At 34.9% G+C, this 17,032-nt stretch overlaps 1 protein-coding gene across 2 annotated transcripts in view; it reads right to left on the reverse strand.

The window, feature by feature from the left end:
- Nucleotides 1-6,982: 6,982 nt before the first annotated feature.
- LOC143245141 (uncharacterized) overlaps nt 6,983-17,032 on the reverse strand; it is a 59,886-nt gene continuing 49,836 nt past the window's right edge. The window contains exons 10-11 of one of the 2 annotated variants that reach the window (XM_076491077.1): nt 13,032-13,130; nt 6,983-11,061 (exon numbers count right to left, since the gene is read on the reverse strand). In XM_076491077.1, coding sequence (XP_076347192.1) covers nt 10,918-11,061; nt 13,032-13,130 — 243 coding nt within the window. In that variant the 3' untranslated portion in view covers nt 6,983-10,917. The remainder of the gene's footprint in view (nt 11,062-13,031; nt 13,131-17,032) is intronic. The other variant, XM_076491079.1, reaches the window with a different exon arrangement.

Genomic DNA, 17,032 nt, shown 5'->3' on the forward strand with positions numbered 1-17,032 from the left:
ATTAAGTTGACATATAATGACTGATAAATAATAAAACAAAAATAATCCATATTAAGTTGACCTATAATGACTGATAAATAATAAAACATAAATAATCCATATTAAGTTGACCTATAATGACTGATAAATAATAAAACATAAATAATCCCATTAAGTTGACCTATAATGAGTGATAAATAATAAAACATAAATAATCCAGATTAAGTTGACCTATAATGAGTGATAAATAATAAAACATAAATAATCCAGATTAAGTTGACCTACAATGAGTGATAAATAATAAAACATAAATAATCGAGATTAAATTGACCTATAATGACTGATAAATAATAAAACAAATAATCCAGATTAAGTTGACCTATAATAACTGATAAATAATAAAACATAAATAATCCAGATTAAGTTGACCTATAATGAGTGATAAATAATAAAACACAAATAATCCAGATTAAGTTGACCTATAATGAGTGATAAATAATAAAACATAAATAATCCAGATTAAGTTGACCTATAATGACTGATAAATAATAAAACATAAATAATCCAGATTAAGTTGACCTATAATGACTGATAAATAATAAAACATACATAATCCAGATTAAGTTGACCTATAATGACTGATAAATAATAAAACATACATAATCCAGATTAAGTTGACCTATAATGACTGATAAATAATAAAACAAAAATAATCCATATTAAGTTGACCTATAATGACTGATAAATAATAAAACATAAATAATCCAGATTAAGTGTGCCTATAATGGCTGATAAACAACAAAATGCAAATAATCGAGATTAAACCATGTAGAGAGAAAATTTCAGTGTGAACCTTTTTCAAAGCTTCACTGCTGAAAATGTAAACATTTGCTTTAAAAGTTCTTTCATAATAACCTCTATTTCGCCAATTTCGTCACTATGGGAAGCAACTCAAAATAATAATAATAATAAACACTACAAGTGCAATAGCGATAGCTGGACTGATCGCTTTCAACGTGAACCCCCTTTTTCTTGATTCATTGTGTATGAAAAATCCAACTATTAATTAAAGTTGTTCAGTCATCGAACATAAACTGATACTTCACATATTTGGATAAGGTAATAATAGTAGTAACTTGAAGTTATGGATTAGTCCTAACGGTATCGTGCATTTTTAGAACTACCGGTACAGTCTTTCTAGTGGCAGGTTCGAATCCCAGTCGCACCAAACATGCTCGCCCTTTCAGCCGTGTAGGCGTTATAATATGATGGTCAATCTCACTATTCGTTGATAAAAGAGTAGCCCAAGAGTTGGAGGTGGGTGGTGATGACCAGCTGCCTTCCCTCTAGTTTTACACTACTAAATTAGGGACGGCTAGCGCAGATAGCCCTCGAGTAGCTTTGCACGAAATTCAAAAAACAAACAAACAGTCTTTCCATGTTTATCATAAATACTAGACACATTCCATAATGCAATTACTGCTACCTATCGCAAGTCTCTTCACGTCCCAAGTAATTTAATGGGCTTTTCTCTAGCCAATTATTTCCAACCAGGAAGTTGCCATAACAACTATAATTTCAAGTAAGGAATGCACGACTTAGATTACTGTTTCAATACATTTCTAGCTTCCCATTTATTTAAGTGTTATGTGATCTTTTACAACAGAACGTTTAGATGAATAGCACTCCTTTACAGAAAATTAGACAATTAATGAGGTACACAATCAGATTAAATTAATTATTTCATCTTAAAATTAAAATTATCATAGAGAGAAAACATTTAGCAGCAGTTGTAATCGCGTGCATGAAACTAGGTCGTAAGGTTATTACGTTCTCAAATAACTTTTTTACGCAATATTTACCATTTTAAATATCCCACAAACTAACGTATAATGACGTAGAAATTTGAAAATAAAAAACTGGAATTGTATGTCATTTGAACAGAGAAGTTTTATATATCACTTTTAATTGCAACTTATATCAGGAGATAATTTTTTTAGCTGGGTAGTTCGAGGGTTTTTCATTTGTTGTTAATTTGATACAACGTTGATTGTTTGTTTGTTTAGAATTATGCACAAAGCTACACAATGGGCTATCTGTGCTCTGCCCACCACGGGTATCGAAACCCTGTTTCTAGTGTGTATGTCCGCAGACATACTACTGTGCCACTGGGGGACGTCAAGGTTGATAGTTAATATTTTCGGATTTGATAATAATAGCAGTTGTTCTTGAGTAATGGATTTGTCTAGAAATTGTAAGTGCTTGTCTCACTTTCGTCTTAAATATGTTTATTTGTATAAGAAAGTGTGTTTACATTTCTCATTTTATAAGAATTTTGAACTTTTTTACGATTGTTAAAAAAATATTGACGATCACTGGCGACAGATGTTATTTTGCTCATAGGCTAATAAAAAACTTTCGTTGCGTTATTCTTCAAACTTGAACCTAAAGATCATAGATGAAATCATTTCATCGTCTGATGTGCTGATATTTCTATAGCAGGTAATTTCTTACTGCCTAGACTTTCTCTCTCTCTCTCTCTAGGTGTTTGAGTATATAAAATTGTATACCCGGGAGGGTCAGGTACACTAGACTTCTTTCTCTCTCTAGGTGTTTGAGTATATAAATTTGTATACCCGGGAGGGTCAGGTACACTAGACTTCTCTCTCTCTCTAGTTGTTTGGGTACATAAATTTGTATACCCGGGAGGGTCAGGTACACTAGACTTCTCTTTCTCTCTCTAGGTGTTTGGGTATAAATTTGTATACCCGGGAGGGTCAGGTACACTATACTTCTCTCTTTCTCTCTCTCTAAGTGTCTGGGTACATAAATTTGTATACCTATGAGGGTCAGGTACACTAGACTTCTTTCTCTCTTTAGGTGTTTGGGTATATAAAATTGTGTACCCGGGAGGGTCAGGTACACTAGACTTCTCTCTCTCTAGGTATTTAGGTATTTGGGTATATAAAATTTCTCTCTCTAGGTGTTTGGGTATATAAATTTGTATACCTATGAGGGTCAGGTACACTAGACTTCTCTCTATCTCTAGGTGTTTGGGTATATAAATTTGTATACCCGGGAAGGTCAGGTACACAAGACTTCTTTCTCTCTTTAGGTGTTTGGGTTTATAAATTTGTATACCCGGGAGGGTCAGATACACTAGACTTCTCTCTCTCTCTAGGTTTATGGGTATATAAATTTGTATACCCGGGAGGGTCAGGTACACTAGACTTCTCTCTCTCTCTAGGTGTTTGGGTATATAAAATTGTATACCTATGAGGGTCAGGTACACTAGACTTCTCTTTCTCTCTCTAGGTGTTTGGGTATAAATTTGTATACCCGGGAGGGTCAGGTACACTATACTTCTCTCTTTCTCTCTCTCTAAGTGTCTGGGTACATAAATTTGTATACCTATGAGGGTCAGGTACACTAGACTTCTTTCTCTCTTTAGGTGTTTGGGTGTATAAAATTGTGTACCCGGGAGGGTCAGGTACACTAGACTTCTCTCTCTCTCTAGGTATTTGGGTATATAAAATTGTGTACCCGGGAGGGTCAGGTACACTAGACTTCTCTCTCTAGGTGTTTGGGTATATAAATTTGTATACCTATGAGGGTCAGGTACACTAGACTTCTCTCTATCTCTAGGTGTTTGGGTATATAAATTTGTATACCCGGGAAGGTCAGGTACACAAGACTTCTTTCTCTCTTTAGGTGTTTGGGTTTATAAATTTGTATACCCGGGAGGGTCAGATACACTAGACTTCTCTCTCTCTCTAGGTTTATGGGTATATAAATTTGTATACCCGGGAGGATCAGGTACACTAGACTTCTTTCTCTCTCTAGGTGTTTGAGTATATAAATTTGTATACCCGGGAGGGTCAGGTACACTAGACTTCTCTCTCTCTCTCTCTAGTTGTTTGGGTATATAAATTTGTATACCCGGGAGGATCAGGTACACTAGACTTCTCTCTCTCTCTCTAGGTGTTTGGGTATAAATTTGTATACCCGGGAGGGTCAGGTACACTATACTTCTCTCTTTCTCTCTCTCTAAGTGTCTGGGTACATAAATTTGTATACCTATGAGGGTCAGGTACACTAGACTTCTTTCTCTCTTTAGGTGTTTGGGTATATAAAATTGTGGGGATCATAACTAGATTCTGTACTCTCTAGGTATTTGGGTATATAAAATTGTGGGAGGGTCAGGTACACTAGACTTCTCTCTCTCTCTAGGTTTGTGGGTATACTAGACTTCTCTCTAATTTGGGTATATAAAACCCGGGAGGGTCAGGTACACTAGACTTCTCTCCCTCTCTAGGTTTGTGGGTATATAAATTTGTATACCCGGGAGGGTCAGGTACACTAGACTTCTCTCTCTCTGTAGGTGTTTGGGTATATATTTCTATACCCAGGAGGGTCAGGTACACTAGACCTCTTCCTCATTCCTTTTCATTGTTAGAGTGGACTTGTTAGTATATTTAAAGTAAATACATGAGGGCTAGAGTGATGAACATAACTCAGACCTTTTTCAGGGCAATGTCCATGTATATTGTTCTTTCAGATTTTCTTAGTCTAGATCATAGGTGGCCTGTTTTATTTTAGCACTAGTATATATATATATACATAATTTATTTATATTTATTATTATTATTATTGATTTTTATTAGTTTTTTTTAAATACTTAATTTTAACTTAATGATCTAGTGTATAAGTGTATCGGGAAGAGGTGTTTAGAACCCTCTTCATCATATATGCAATACCTGTCTAGTTTGCATAACAACTCATTTTTTCTCCAATTTTTATGGAAATATTTTAATGTACTCTGTAGAAGTCTATCTGGTGTTGTTTGTGTATTAGAGCATTTGTACATGAACTTTGAGGAAGTGGTTTTGAGTATTCTATATGCTGTTGTAATTAATGTATTTAGTAATGATTGCAGTTCGGTTTGCAGTTGTTTTTTACTTACGTTAATCCATGCAGGGGCTGAATAGTCTACTACTGGTCTTGTATATGTCTTGTATATTATAAGGATGTTTTCAGATGTTGTTCCATAATTTTTACCAGTTAGACTCCTAGCATAGTTTATTCTTTGCCAAATTTTAGTTTTTATTTACATGTTTTATCCAGGTAAGTTTAGAATCGTATGTTAGTCCTAAAATATTTGCAGATGTAGCAGTCTGGAGAAGCGCTCCGTTCATGTAAATCTGCGATGGTACTTTTTGATGTTTCGTTTATTTGGAAAATATCACTAATTGTGTCTTTGCTGTGTTTATTTTAATTCTATATTTTTGACAGTATTCACTTATTCTGTTTAGTTGCGGTTGTATGTTAGTGGCTACAATTTCTGGTGTAGGGGCACTTTTTCAAATTGCTACATCATCAGCGAACTGTGACGTGTATCCATGATTTGGGTCTTTAAGTGGCATATTATTCCCACACATGATGAAGAGAATAGGACTAACCATCCCTTCTTGAGGGACTCCAGCTTCTGGAGTGAAGAACTTCGAGAAAGTTCCCTCTACGTTTACTCTGCATTTTTTATTTTCTAAAAAGTTAGATAACCAGCGAATAATTCCACGCCGTAGTCCCATTTAATGCATACGGAACCAAAGACCATTGTGCCATACAGTGTCGAATGCTTTCTCGATATCAAGGAAGCAAACGATAGTGCATTCTTTTATTAAAGCTATTTATTATCGTTTCAGTTAACCTAATTAAATGATCTGTTGTTTGTTTAAATTTTCTAAATCCGTTTTGTTCCTCAGGTAATTTTGAAGTAATCTTCAAAAAATGTGGAGAGCTTATTACTTATTATTCGTTCAAGAATTTTGCCTACACAGCTGGTCAGGGTGATTGGCCAATAACTGTTTGTCTTATTAGCTTGCTTCCAAGAAACTGTGATGTATCCAGAGTAGAAAGATAAATTAAAGATAGCTAATAGGTAGTCAAATAATTTTGGAGTGCCTTTTTAGAGGAGAATTGTTTGTACGCCATCATTTCCTGGTGATTTGTTTTTGGAATTCTTGATTGCTTGTTTGAGTTCAGTTAGTGGGATTTTTTTTTTGGTGAGCAACAGAGTATTATAGTCATAAGTATTATCAGTGTTATTGTTAGTAATATTGATTGGAATGTATGGTTTGTGTAATTCTATGTTATTTGTTACATGGTTGTTTACTTAGAAATAGTTGTTCATGTCTGGGTCATCATGTGTTTTGTAGTTGATGTCTGAAGACTTCTGCTTTTTCTTTGTTGGTGTTCGCTAAGGTGTTGTTTTGTCTCATTTGAAGGTGTGATATTACGTTATTTTTTACTTGTTCCTTGCCCTGAGCAGGGCAAAGGTTTACAAAGGTTCACCTGACGATGACCGAAGAAGGTCGAAACGTTGTTCGCTCCTTTACGTAAAAATTTTCTCAACCCAAACGAGCCGTTTCTTCATATATATATTTCTCTACAAGTGGGTTTTCTCGACATCACTGATCAAGACTAATTCAGTTGATCTCCTATTCTAGACTGAATCGGACAAGTTCGTGTTCCAAAGGGATCAAATTTCACGTTAGCTAAATTAAACCTTGACGTTAGGTTTACTCACAGCGATTAACGATACCCACGTGATTGGCAATGACACATTAGAGATCACTACATCAAGAAGACGTGATTGCCAGTAGAAAATAGGACTGTTTAGCTTCACATACTATTACTAACCCTGCAGGTGTCTTTGCCATGGGAAGACAAAAAGGAGTACTATAAGTAAATGACACAGAACAATAGGTAGCTAGAGCAAAAGGAACTGAACAAAATTTTTTTACCAATATGTAGAAACTTCATATAACTACACAAACAAACAACTCTGAAAAATACCTATAAAGATACAATTGTTGTTAATATTTTTGCTTATATATCATAAAACATGTCATATTTCAAAGACAACAAAACTTAGAAATGTTGTACATGTCACAAATTGTTTTATTTCAACAATTAATTATTTATATACAACAATAGTTACTACTTGATATCACATTTTATATATATCTGCTTCATATTAACAGGGATAAAGCTTCTATTTAATAAAACAAATCAATAAATGGGACCAATCAATAAAATATATTTTCAATCACGTACATTGATGCACTCTATACTTTGTTTCACATGTTAGTTACTTTCATTTCACATTATATCCTACATTTTAAACCTACATGTTAAAGATGACTCAAACGGACTCTAATTTTTTAAGTAAAATGTTATTTGTTGTCTCATTTCTTGCTGTTATACGACACTTCTTCACACTAACTAACGCGCTGTCACCCCAACAATTTTTTTAAATGATCACTGAGAGGTAACTATCCTAATATCACAGGCTTGCGTATATATATTTCATAAAAGTTGTTTTAGTTTTAATAAGGAATTTTCCATAACGTAGCTACGCAAATTTTGAAAATAATATTCATTTTTCCCCCATCACGCGAGGATTTTTTTTTTTACAAATCGGGAATTGAAACAAAAACTTTTACTCAGATCAAATTATTATTTCGTTCATAATAGTGAAATATTTTTATTATGTTTGGGGTTTAGAACGATCGATAAGACTCTCACGTCGCGATTGGTCTAGAGAAATCTAAGGCTAGTAGCTGTCAAAATTTTAAGCATAACAAAACGTGACCGGATCTCATTGAAATTGATTCGCTTATGTAAAACTACATATGACGTTTTGTGAAAACATCTGTGCGTGGTGAATGAAATTGGATATCATTTTCGGATTCAGCATACAAATATTACTGTAGAACAATAAAATCATCGTAGGTTCACGTATCTAATGTTAAAAGTAATCATTCCTTTTACACTCATAAGTCTGAACATGAATACATTTCCAAATGTTAATGAACATGCTCTGAAGAGGGAACGTTAAGTAATTAGAGAAACAAATAACAATAATTACAAGAACTGATGAGTGTAGATGAAGGAGGATACAGTAATATCTAACTACACTATATCTGTTACGTCCAGTTTTTCTTTTCCTAAAATTTCTATAACAGATTTGCTAACAATAGAAATGTTAATGCCATAAAACAGACCTGTATGTAAGATTCTTTGGCCGTAGGCAACATCTGAACCTAAAAGGTTCAATAAATTGTCATATTCTACTGACAGAATTATTCCGTTAAATATTTAATTATACGTATAATTCTCTGACGACATAAATTCCACAGAATTAAAATTGCTTATATATTTTGACACTTATAATGTAATAAAACCAACCGTCTAGGTGAAAGATTAGTTAGGCACGATAACATGTCCTTCTCAGATTTGTTACTTTCCGGTACCCTACTGCTCTGATGAACTTCACTGACAGTTCTCTTTGTATATAAATAATTTATCAGATATATTAATCACTCAGAAACTGTTTAGCGTTTCTATAAATTCATTAAAGTTATATTGCTTTGTTTGGTTCATTTATCAAACAAAAACCGATGAACAACAGAATACATTTTTTATTCAATTGAACGGTTTTAGAAAATTCGAGTTTTTCGTTTATACTGCGTGCGAAAATAAAAAGTCTTTGTTCTTAACATTCGCGAATTTCTGTTCCAAAGTGGGAACCGCTGTTTTTTTAGTTTTTTAGCTTCAAAGTATCGAAAACTTAAAGAAGTGGCATTATCACAGTGATACATATATATATATAGACAGAGATCAACGTGATTACAATAATGAGGCGGAAGAAAATATTTGTACAAGGTAAGGTTATTGTAATAACAATACTGTTTAGGTATAATTCACAAGAGGACAAGAAATGACAAAAACACAGCGTTGTTACAGTGATTTAAAGATCAACTTGGTTACAGTACTGACGCGGAAGAATTCTTATAACATTTATACAAGTTAAAGTCAGTGTAGTAACAATGCTTGTTTATAAGAAGATACGAGCGAGGCGTTACCACACTGATACAAAGATAATCATGGTTGCAATACTGACGCGGATGAATTATTAAAACATTTATACAAGTTAAGGTCAGTGTAGTAACAATGCCAACCAGATAAAGTTTACAACAGAATAAAACGAAGCCTAGTTAAAACCCAAAACTCATCAACTAGCATATATATCACGGTTGTAAAAGACACATATATGTAGGCACCATTGTAAACACCATTGAATAATATCATTTATAATAATTAATTTAAAACAGAAATCTACTGTTTCATATTCCTTTGTTTAATTATTCTGTTTCTTGAATTAAGCACAAAGCTACACAATGGGCTATCTGTGCTCTGCCCACCACGGTTATCGAAACCCGGTTTTTAGCGTTTTAAGTCTGCACACATACCGCTGAGCCACCGGGAGGCTATTCTGTTTCTACCAAGACTCAATACTTTAAGGAAAATATTCTAAATGTTTAGTTGTTTAGATTTAAGTACAAAGGACTACCTGTGTTCTGCTCAACACAGAATCGAAACTCGGGTTTTAGCGGAGAGTCTGCAGACATACCGCTGTGCCACTAGGAGGGAGGGCAATATTCTAAATCAAGCTAATATTATTCAGAATAGGATTTGGCTGCCAGTGACATTAATTCTTCCACACGTGGACAAACTTCAGTTCACTGGCCTTAGTTTTTAGCTTTTCTTTCCTTACAGATTCAGAACTGCGACCTTAAGTTTTAATATTATCTTGCGACTTATAACCATAATGTGCGATTACTTCAGCTGCTCGCGCATAAGCGAATGCCCTGAGTTAAAAGTATATAAAATAAGTTCACTTGTTAAGACATTTTATATTTATGATTTACGTAATAAACTATGCTTTTCCTACTCTCATATGCGTAACCTACTCTCACCAACACATTTCTAGATGTGATTAAAAGTATACCAAGTATATGTCATTTCCTTTGTGACTCATTTAATTACAAACATCAGAGAGGAGGCTTGTGTGTCACTGTAACTTACAGTGTGACAGATTAATTAGTAAATTTATATTAATCGAGTTATGGGGATCAGGTGATATGTAGACCTTTTTCTTCTTGTTAATTAGAACATTTATCGTGATCGGGATCTATGGAGTCAGGTGATATATAGACCTCTTCCTCTTGTTAATTAGAACATTTATCTTGATCGGGATCTATGGGGTCAGATGCTACGTAGACCTCTTCCTCTTGTTAATTACCAAATATATCGGGATCTGGGCAAGTGCTATTCAGATCTCTTCCTCTTGTTAATTAGTAATTGCTTCTTTGTTTTGAATTTCGCGCGAAACTACGCGACTATTTACGCTAGCTATTCCTAATTATGATGTGATATACTATGGGAAATGTAGCTAGTCAACACCACTTACCGCAAACTCTTGGGCTACTCTTTTACTAACAAAAAATGGGATTGACCAACAAATAATAACGGTCCACGGCTCAATGGGTTAGCATGTTAGGGTTAATTAGCAGTACAGAAAGATGCGGGCCCGGCATGGCCAGGTGGTTAAGGCACTCTACTCGTAATCTGTGGGTCGAGGGTTCAAATCTCCGTCCCACTACACATGCCCGCCCTTTCAGCCGTGGGGGCGTTATAATGTTTTGGTCAATCCCACTATTCGTTGGTAAAAGAGTAGCCCAAGAGTTGGCGGTAGGTGATGATGACTAACTGCCTTTCCTCTAGTCTGCTAAATTAGGGACGGCCAGCGCAGATAGCCCTGAGTAGCTTTGCGCGAAAGTCAAATTCAAGACAAATCATAATGTGTCGTTAAAAATTGTCACCGACCCTATAGCTCATATTTTCTGGATCTATGTAAATTACCTACGAATAGATTGTCTTTGCTTTAAACAAGATAATTTGATCAAATTATCACCCAAAAAATAGTGTACGTAAACGTTTCTTACACATACTTTGTAGAAATGAAATATCTAGCAAATAATTCAACATTCATTAAACTAGTCAATCCTCATAGTTAAGTTTGCTCTCGACTCTCTACACAGCACTGATGAAGTGAGCATCCCTCAACATGGGCCTCAGAATAGACTGTTCTTCATTTTTAGTTAACGTAGCTTGGATTTTTTTCTTCATCAGTTCCTCTCGTAAGGTTTTAACTTCCTTTTCAGCGTGTGTCCGTAACTACAAAAACAGAAACAAGAACCACCATTAGAGAACAAAAATCATAAAATTGTATATCAGCTACTTTTCAGCCGGTAGCCTTACTTTAGTACAGTATTGTTTCGAACAAATGAATTGTTAAGTATACGAGGTTGTGTTACTATAGTTACGGTTTTAATTAAAACAGAAATATGGCAGAGCAGTGATATCTAAATTAGGCCTTGTTCTTCATTATTGGTTATAATACAGACATTCTTCTCAAATTATACTTAATGTTAGAGATCGTAACCTGGGTAACACGTATATTAAAAGATAAAACATAAGTGTTTCTGTATGTGTTGTTGTTTTTTTTTTTTCATAAGAACTTGGAATAACAACTTCAGCGACTATTTGCGGTTGTTTTTGTGTATTTTCGGGTGGCCGGCTGACAAACAATGGATAACTGTAACTGAAAACTAGTAAAAAGAAAAACCCAACAGCGTAAAAGAAAAACTTCGTCTTATGTTTTTAATGTACGTTTATTGTTCTACCGACTACCAATAATAAAGTTATTACATAGACGTTACGAAATGTGCACTGGAAAAATATATATAAACATTGAAAGGAATTTTTCTTTGTGTGTTTAAGCGAAAGGCTGCACACTGGAGTATCTACAATATGCAGGAATGGAACACCCACATTTTGGCGTGATAAACTTTCAACCTTACTTTCAGCCACCGGAAGGCAACATTGAGTAACTTAATTATTCATTTGAAAGCGAACTGAATGATTCCATGAGCGATATTTAGAGATACTATTCTCTACAAGTTTGCAGCTATATCTGGTACAACGGTAAGTCTACGGATTTACAAATCAGGGATTTGTACACATACGCTATAAAACGACACAGGTTTTTGCTGGTACATACTAAGTTAGGTTTACTTTTATAATTTTTACTCTTCTGTGAAAGTCTAAACTTTCATTTTGGTTAACTAAGAGAAGAGTAGCGCAACCGAAGGCAACCTCTAGTGTGGAGACAAATTATCAGTATTTTGTTAAATAATTCTCAAGTATTAGATGTATGTTGTCTTTTGTATTTCTTTTGTAAACACGTTATTATAGTCACCAGTTGAGGAGCAGTAGAGGGTTACTAGTCAAACCGAAATAAACTGTACTGCATCAGTGAATTTTATACTGTTGTTCACCTAAATAGCTACAGACTTGTGGTTTTAAATAGCTACTGAAAGAAAATAAGTACAGATGCTAGAAACCTGTGAAAAATAAAGTATAAATCTCGTTATATTCAGTACTTTGAAATATATCTTTACTTGAAACGCAATTATATATCTACAAATAAAAGTACCCGTCCCTAGTGACTGGAAAAGCTCTGTGTTAGTCTACAAATTTAAATGATTTCACGAACATTAAAAACGTTTATTCTAATGCCCTTTTGGTTTCACTCAGAGTCGAAGTTCTGAGTTACCACGAAAAGTAATTGTTGAGTATTTCAGTCATGCTAAGAGCCACTGAACAATAACATACAGTAAGTCTACGTTTTTATTATTTAAGTTACGTCACATTTTGAAATGTGAATGATAGTGTAATTAAAACATAATAATTTAGTGTAGAATATCCTGCCTACGAAATAAAATTTGGCATCAACATCATTCGTATCTGTTCTCCTGTCATTTCGACACTACGGTTCACAATATATATTACATTCTGTTATGCACAGAATGTGGAAACAGTTCACAACTAGAGAGCCACTCAGTAGAGTATATACTTCCGCCACACGATGGTGATTTTATTCGGCTTTCTAAAAAATGTGAAAGTGTGTTCTTTTACTGCGACCTTGATACTACAGAAACTAATTACTTTTAAAGAAAAGCAGCTCTTAACGAAGGACCACTACATATTCAAGACGAACGCCGATCGTTAAACTCACTTTAGTTTCAACATTATCTCAAAGAAACACTGTGTGTGAAGAAACACTGTGGGTAAAATCAACTTACTTTAGCTTCAGCAGCTAATTTTATTTTTGTAGACTGAACCCGACGTTTCAAATCTTCGATTTCCTGAATCAACCGCGCAATAATGATCTTCAAACTTAGCTGAAAAAGAGAGATATATATTTTTAAAAGAAATAAAGCTCAACATCGGAAAATTCCGTATTAATAATGTACGTCAATAAATATTTTAAAACATACCAGTGTTAATTCGCTCTTTAGTCTCAGTTTTTATAATGATATATTATGAACTTGACAATTCACTTCGCTCACTCTGTATCAGATACTTGCGTAAAACGACGCGAGAACTAACTATACTCATCAATTTTGAACTAATATGTTAGAGAACAGGTAACTAGTCAAAGCATCGACTACCGTTTCTTGGATTAGTATAATCAAATAGTGCACCCACAGCGCCGAAACTACAGAGTGGCAACAATTGAGTAAGCTGAACAAAACACCACCTGATGATTTAATAAACTTGTTAGCACTTCCACTGCTCGTGCGGACATCATTTTGTCTTATTTTAACAGAAATATAAAAATAAATGAATCTCATCAACAGTTTTAGGGCGTCAGAACGCTACATAAATGTATCTAATCTATAGTTTAGTACATTAGAACACTAAATGATTGCATAGTATCAGTAGGTTTAATACATCAGAACACTAGATGATTGCATGGCATCAGTAGGTTTAATACATCAGAACACTAGATGATTGCATGGCATCAGTAGGTTTAATACATCAGAACACTAGATGATTGCATGGCGTCAATAGGTTTAGTACATCAGAACACTGCGAATAAATCGTGATAACTGTATCTATATATTTGTTTGTTTTCTATTGTATTTCCATTTAACTGCTTCGCATGATATGGATGGATCTTCACCAAAATGAGTATGGAGGTTCAATAGGTCCATGCGGGGTAACATACAAATTTTCAGTTTTGCATTTTGCTGTTTTTATAGGAGCTGTTTTACTCCCCCTTCCCCCATGGATGGATATTCATCAAATTTGATATGGAGATTCAATGGGTCCCTGGAGAGATATAAATAAATTTTTCAGTTATGCGTTTTACGGTTTTTATGAATATTTTCATCTACACTTCCCGTTGATGGAGTTTCACCAAATTTGGTGGGATGGATCTGTTGTGTAACAGTAACAACAGCAATCGCGAGTCGTGTCTAACCCTGACCAAAGCTTCACGTTTTCACGAATCCCTTGATGTCTGTATAACTGTAATAGCATTGTCTGATGTCTGTCCACATAACTACTTCGCAGCATGCGAATGGATCTTCACCAAGATTGGTATGGGGGTCTATTAGGATCATGGGGGGGGGGTATATACAAAATTGTAGTTTTCATGGGCGTTTTTTTTATATTTTGTACAATAACATATAAAGAAAGAAACTATTCGTGTCTTAAGATAACCTTTCATTAATCATGAATCAGGGTTCTTTAGCAAATAGTAAATGTTTGTTTGTTTTTGTTTGTTTTTTGAATTTCGCGCAAAGCTACTCGAGGGCTATCTGCGCTAGCCATCCCTAATTTAGCAGTGTAAGACTAGACGGAAGGCAGCTAGTCATCACCATCCACCGCCAACTCTTGGGCTATTCTTTTACCAACGAATAGTGGGATTAACCGTCACATTATAATGCCCCCATGGCTGAAAGAGCGAGCCTTTACGGTGCGACCGGGATTCGAACCCGCGACCCTCGGATTACGAGTCGAACGCCATAACACACTTGGCCGTGCCGGGCCCAATAGTCAATAAATAGAACAATATAAACAGCTCACCTGCTTTTGTTTCTTTTCTTATGTAGTTAACTTTATCCGATTTTATTGTCAGATTTAATAAAGTTAATACTAAAAAAATATGCGGATTAAATTTTAACGAAAATAACCTACATTTCATAAGGTTAGGAAAGCTTATGATACCTTATGCATTATTACATGACGAATGAAGTCTCCTTAAAACCTTATTAGACTAAGTCGGTAAATGAGACGAGTGCTTCTGTCTTGCTGATACTTTAGAATACTTTCCTTTCATATGATAAAAATCTTCAGGTTATTACCAATTTCCCCTATTAGTAAGAACTTACGTAATAAAAACTGTTTTTTACATATCACAGATAATAAAACTGGTAAAAGCGTCACTGAATAAATATATAATTTAAATACGAAATGCTTGAAATTAAGAATTATCAAAAGAATTATTTAAGGGAAAGCCTCTCTGTGTATCGTCGCTTATAACAGACGAACAGTTGGAATAAATTCCGTCAAACATGATATAAAAGTAGGACTCCGGTGGGAAATGCCATAGCCGGCGTTCAGAATATAATTCCCTCATAATACACGTCGTGGTTTGATTAAAACAACTTAATCAATATACAACACAATTCCAAATTGGCAGGTCCACGTTTTGAATTTTTGGATAAAAGTTACTAAGATGGCCACCTTGAACTTCCTTAGACTAACTGCAATGCTAGCATGAACGTTAATGAGGAATTCTCACTATATGTCTGTTCCCTAGAGGGACAGCGATAAGTTTCTGGGCTTAAAATCCTGGATTTAATTGACCGCGATGGAAAGAGTGCAGATAAAATTGTGTAGCTTTCTAGTTAAAAGTCCAACAACGAATATACAAGTTTTCTGAATAATAATTTAGAGGGAGGGTAACCAATATTATTCGTTTCTTGTTGTCAAGGGATTGTTTGTTTTGAATTTCGCGCAAAGCTACACGAGGGCTATCTACACTAGCCATCACCAATTTAGCAGTATAAGACTAGAGGGAAGGAAGGTAGTCATAATCGCCAACTCTTGGGCTACTCTTTAACATACGAATAGTAGGATTGACTGTCACGTTATAACGCCTCCACGGCTAAAAGGGGACGAGCATGTTTGGTATGACGAGGATTCGAAGCCTCGACCCTCAGATTACGAGTCAAGAGCTATAACTATCTGACCATGGTGGATCTTGGTGTCAGCGGTATGCTTTCTCTTTATCTTTACTACTTTTCGTTATTTTTCCTGGTTGCTTGTTTTAAGGGGAAAATATAATTTCTTACATAAAGACGTACTCGTTTCCAATTAACTTTCCAAATACTTGACCCAGATGACAGGTTCTGACGTATGTCACCAATACTAAGTCCAGTTTATGGTACGGGGGATGTCATCTACATATGTGAGCTAATGTATTTCATTGGTTGTATTTAGTTCAATCCTACACCACGTGGTCTTTGCGTTATGTCTAATTCGGAGATCAAAGGCTAAATTTTAGTGTTACAAGCGCCACAGCTTGCCTTGAGCTCACTGAAGAACAGATTTATTTATCCTTCAAATGGTAAGGGAAAATATTTGTAGTATAAGTGATTCAAAATTTTGAATAAACTTAGAAAAGTTGCCCTTAAAGTACGATGATGTTAGTTTATTTTGAATTTCGAGTAAAGCTACGCGAGGGTTATCTGCGCTAGTTGTCCTTAATTCTGAAGTGGTATACTAAAGGAAATGCAGCCAGTCAACACCACCCACCGCCAACAAATAGTGGGATTAACAGTCAGATGATAACGGCCCCACGGTTGAAAGAGTAAGCGTGTTTGATGGGGCAATAATTCGGCTCACAGATAGCAAGTGCCCTAACCACTGGCCATTTTGTGCCAGATGGAGTCAGAATGAACCACAAACAACGAATCAACGATTCAAATAATAAGAAAGACGAGTACAACAGTACGTCCACTTAGGAACTGATTGAGGATAGAGTACACAAGATATCAGGTAGAGAGCATAAGTAGCTGAGTTAAAATATCGAGTTGAAAAACCGAGTTGGGTCATTTTGACCCCATGCCACTAGTTGAGGGCTAATAAATTAATTATGCTGTATGGAAATGAAATGTTTAACTTGCTTTATCGCGAAATAGTAACGTCTGAAATACAGTTTCTTGAAAAGACCACGTGAAAAAACAACAACAAAGAAACAGCAAGTGCAATGTTCTGTAAATAAACATTT

This window comes from Tachypleus tridentatus, chromosome 2 (assembly GCF_004210375.1).
Source record: "Tachypleus tridentatus isolate NWPU-2018 chromosome 2, ASM421037v1, whole genome shotgun sequence".
NCBI classification, from domain to species: domain Eukaryota; kingdom Metazoa; phylum Arthropoda; class Merostomata; order Xiphosura; family Limulidae; genus Tachypleus; species Tachypleus tridentatus.